The sequence below is a fragment of the Euprymna scolopes genome, chromosome 10 (genome assembly GCF_053919585.1).
Source record: "Euprymna scolopes isolate OS-2025 chromosome 10, ASM5391958v1, whole genome shotgun sequence".
NCBI classification, from domain to species: domain Eukaryota; kingdom Metazoa; phylum Mollusca; class Cephalopoda; order Sepiida; family Sepiolidae; genus Euprymna; species Euprymna scolopes.
In genome coordinates, this window is record NC_136491.1 from 21323448 (window position 1) to 21328447 (window position 5000).

Consider the following 5000-nt stretch of genomic DNA (forward strand, 5'->3'; position numbering starts at 1 on the left):
CAAGACATAGTGCCACGTTGACGTAAGAGGCTACTATTTAGGACCAAATTTAGTGGGATACTAATGTAGAGAGTTGAGTAGCAAGATGCACGTTCAAATTGAACTTGAACTTCTGCATCTCATTACAGTCAGATAAGCAGGGGACCGGGAGGGAATTCTAAAGTCTAGTAGTTCGAGGAAAGAAACTATTTGAATAGAACGTTTTTTGGCATCTAGGGATCTCTACAGGATAGAACGATGAAATTGTCGCCCTAGAAAATACGACATGATTCCATTTCCATTTGATAAAAACAGTTTTCTTTTTTTGTTGCAGACTATCTACTGGTTGGCCAGACGTGTACAAATCTCATGAGCGATAGTAGCTTTCTATCATGTCTAAAAGTGACACAATGTTCGACAAGCTAGATCGGAGATGCGCCGCTGTATAACATACTCTCAAAGTTATGACAACAGGACCATTGCCAGCAACCTCAAAATACATCGCTGGATTGCCCCGAATAAGAGGGACGTACACAGGGTGATAAAAACCAAGTTTCCGTCCATAGTTATGATCTTTGGTGTGGTTTCATGTCACCTTACCTCCTCGAAGTCGGCTTCAAAGGAAACACCAAAGTGTACCTAGATGTGCTGAAAAGTGTGATGATCCCCTGGTGCAATTAAGTAGCCATCACGTCCAAAGAGACCGAAGCTTGGTTTCAGAAGGAGTGCTACGACTTTGTACACTTCTCTCACCTCGCCTCCATTCCCCCCCCCGACCTGAACCTGCTGGACTACTTCGTTTGATCATACGTTGAGGACATCACCAACATAGCCTCCCACAACACCAAAGTCAGTCTGATCGCCGCCATCAGCCAAGTATTCGCCGAGCTCTCACCTGTGCTCGTAGAAAAGGCATGCTTACCGTTGTGGACCAGTATCGAAGCGGTGATTGAGACTGAAGTCGGCTATATTGAATAGATGTCAGCTCTACTACGTAATCAAGTTACCTGAATTTATTTTGTTTAATAAAAGTTTTAAAATAAAGCTGTAATGTTGTTTTCTCTAGGGCGACAAATTTATCGCTCCACCCTGTACATTGATTCTGCTGCTTGTTGGGTTAGCCATGGATATTTACATCGATGAGATAAAGTGCTTGGAGCGCGTTGGAGCACATTCCATTAAAATACTTGTGAAACAGACACGGAGGTGCAACATTTTGGCGATGGGACAAAGGCTGGAGTTTTGTTGCTAATGCTGAATATAGTAAGTTGGTAATTCTTTTTTGAACCAGGGACTAGTGGTAGATCCACCAGCCCAGATGGGGCAAGAATACTTTATGCATGGGTGGCATTCTAGAGGTACAGGATACTCCCAGGTGCGAGTATGATGAACAGTATCTGTTACAAACATTCCTAGACGTATTTAATAAACCTAACCGATTCAATAGGAAATTTCTAAAAAAAAAAAATTGTATCAAATTTATTTTATCATGAAAATCTGCCTTTTGTATATTATAATTATTTTATTTAAAATTTTAATTTTATTTAGTTTTCATAAAAAATGGAGGCCATGATGTGACTTTGCTGTGCATAAACCGGGCCGACGGGACATACGATAGCCCCAATACATGCGATGGGTTTATCATCTGTGTCGCTCAAAAGGCATTTCCTTTAACATGCTCTGCAGGCTTGTATTTCGACCCAGATAGAAAGGAATGCATGTACAAAGATCTTGTGCCGTGTATCGGACCAACAATCGCACCAATAACAACAACAAGTAAGTTCTACCACCAAGCTTTAATTATTATGTAACCTACATTACTTAAATAACTATAAAAAGTGCTCTCTCTCTCTCTCTCTCTCTCTCTCTATATATATATATATATATATATATATATATATATATATATATATATATATATATAACTACTTCATTTACTCACATAAAATTAATATACGAACGTATAGATTTATGCGTAAACTTTAAGTATTTACTTCAAAAGTGCTCAATACGTAGGTAGAGCTAGTTAGTAATTTATAAATTATATTTGGCGATTAAGCTACACTGAATATTGTGGATGAAACGCCGAATATATATATATATATATATATATATATATATATATATATATATATGTGTGTGTGTGTGTGTGTGTGTGTGTGTGTGTATAAAAAAGAATACGAAAAGTAAAAAAGCTTATAACTTTTCTTTATTCGTTTTCTATTGGTAACGTGCAGGAATACAGAAAAGATTTAAAAAACTTAAAAAATTTTTTTTCATAATATTATTTTGTATACATATATATATTTTGTATATTATTTTGTATATATATATATATACATCTATATATATACATCTATCTATCTATCTATATATATACATCTACATCTATCTATCTATCTATCTATATATATATATATATACATCTATCTATCTCTATATATATATATATATGTATATATATATATATATATATATATATATATATATATATATATATATATATAGCAAAACTGGTAATTAGTAAAAACCTGAAGAAGGTGCTCAATACTATTGCAGAGCAAATATATATATTTTATTTTATTACCGTTTTATCTGTTTAGTTACACATATTTCTGTTACCGAATCGTATCCACGATCCAGCAACTTCGTCAGACTGAGGAAGTTGCTGAATCGTTGATACGATTCGGTAACAGAAACATATGTAACTAAACAGATAAAACGGTAATAAAAGAATGTATATATATATATATATATATATATATATATATATATATATATATATATATATATATATATATAATCAATTTCAAATGCATTGAACAAAAAAATCAATATCTTTTCAAAAATGCACAATGAATATGTACATCTTTTATAGTTGTTGTTTAACGTCGTTTCGGCCAACTATTCCTCAGGCCTTCGTCAGGTTTTTAACCGTGGCGGGATAGGAATGCTAAATTTTCAAATGTATCTTCAGTAATTACTGCCTTGCATAGTTGTCGTCTCACAACGTTTTGGTCAATCAATCCTCTGATAAGACGACAACAACTATGGAAGGCAGTAATTACAAGAATATACAGTTGAAGATTCAGCATTCCTCTCCCGCCAACAACCTGACGAAGGCCTTAGAAAATGTTGGCCGAAACGTCGTTAAACAATAATAAAAGATCGGGATAATAGTCTGTAGCTAAATAAATAAAATATACAAATTACTCATCTCCAAAAGAATTCCAATAATTAAAATAATAGAATATATACAGCTTTTATAAGTAAAATTATATAAGCATCGAAGAAATCCTTACGCGAATCGCTCTACGTTTCGTCTGTTAATGTCGAAACCTAGGTCGATCCACGTAGAGATTAATATATATATATATATATTATATATGATATAATTTTTCGAGACTAAGGAAATTTTTGTAGGTTATTCATTACCGATTTATTTAAAATCGTTATTATGCCACACCTCCACTCTCAGCTAAAAATTAATAACTATCTAAAATCATGTATATGAAATCATGAAATGATATAAATGACTTTTTTTTTTTTTCAGAATCTCCCGCAAATTTCTGCTTTAGAAAATCAGATGGATTTTTCTCGGATCCTTTCAACTGTCGCGTGTATCATATCTGCCGTTCAGGAATGGACTTCCCACAGCAATGTGGACCGCACCAGATGTTTAAAGACGGAAGCTGCGTCATTTCAGACGACAATTGCGTTCGTTCAAAATAATAGCAAACAGTGAACCTAACCCTAACCCTGCAAAGTGAATTTTGCAGCACATTGTTTTGTTTTCACAGTCAACACTCTGCTTTATGATATATATATATATATATATATATATATATATATATATATATATGTGGTGTGTGTGTGTGTGTGTGTGTGTGTGTGTGTGTTTTCTGTTGTTTTTCTGTCCTTTTTATTTTTTTATTTCTCGATCCCACTTGAATGGAGATCAACTTTTCTTTGGACTACTGCACTGTCCGAAAAAATAATTTCCATTATTTCAGCTGCTTTGAAAATTTAATTTTGGACTATATTCTCTCTAAAGAATTATTTTCGCCTTTCGGATTACCTAGAGAGGATCTTCATGTAAGCTGAAATATTATACGCAGTTTGTTTTTATTTTTTTTATTTTTTTTACAAATCCAACATTTTTTCACTTGTTTTTCTTGGCAATTTATGACTAGAGTAAATTGCGGTTTCACTTAATGACATGACCAGCAAATTCTAGCATTGCTACAAATATAATTTGCTGATTTCTTTCTGTCCTCTGGTAAGAAGAATAGAAAGAATAGTATTCTTTGAAAATGTGCGGAATAAGGGCCTTGTAAAATGTTGTTTGGAGTAATCAGTCGAACAATAAATTTTGATGATAATTTCAACTTACAGTTTTAATTTTGTTTCTCTCTCTCATATATATATATATATATATATATATATATATATATATATATATATATATATATATATATATATATATATTAGCGTAGGGACGATTAATTAGTTAAGTATTTAGAAGTTTAAAAAAAGCGGAATCGGTAATTGTATCGGAATCGGCAATTTAGCATCCCTCTGCCTGCTCTACAAGTATTTTAATGGTGAATGCTCTGACGAACTGCAATCACTTGTGCCCCCCACGACGTGAGCACCCTCGACAAACCCGACAGGCTGCTAAATCCCACCCGCACACTGTAGAAATCCCTAGATGTAAAATATCTTTCTACTCCAATAGTTTCTTCCCCAGAACCGCTAGACTTTGGAATTCCATTCCAGGTCCCTGTTTTCCCAATAGTACTGACGTGCAGAAGTTCAAGTGTAACGTGAACCGACATCTTGCTGCCCAAATCCCTACATAGTACCCCATTAGTTGTTGCCCCTGATAGTTGCCCCCTACACCAAAGTGGCATTTGCCTTGTTTGGGGTGAAAATGTAAAAAAAAAAATAAAAATAAAAAAATAAGCATCCAGAGGCTGATTGCACAGATGACAAGGGAGACTCTGGTCTGAAACCGCCTG

At 34.1% G+C, this 5000-nt stretch overlaps 1 protein-coding gene across 1 annotated transcript in view; it reads left to right on the forward strand.

Annotated features, from left to right (window-relative positions):
- Window positions 1-4373, forward strand: part of LOC145285855 (chitotriosidase-1-like) — an 85624-nt gene extending 81251 nt beyond the window's left edge. Inside the window, exons 12-13 of the mRNA XM_080134295.1 lie at window positions 1528-1755; window positions 3533-4373. Coding sequence (XP_079990421.1) covers window positions 1528-1755; window positions 3533-3711 — 407 coding nt within the window. The 3' untranslated portion in view covers window positions 3712-4373. The remainder of the gene's footprint in view (window positions 1-1527; window positions 1756-3532) is intronic.
- The last annotated feature ends 627 nt before the right edge of the window (window positions 4374-5000 follow it).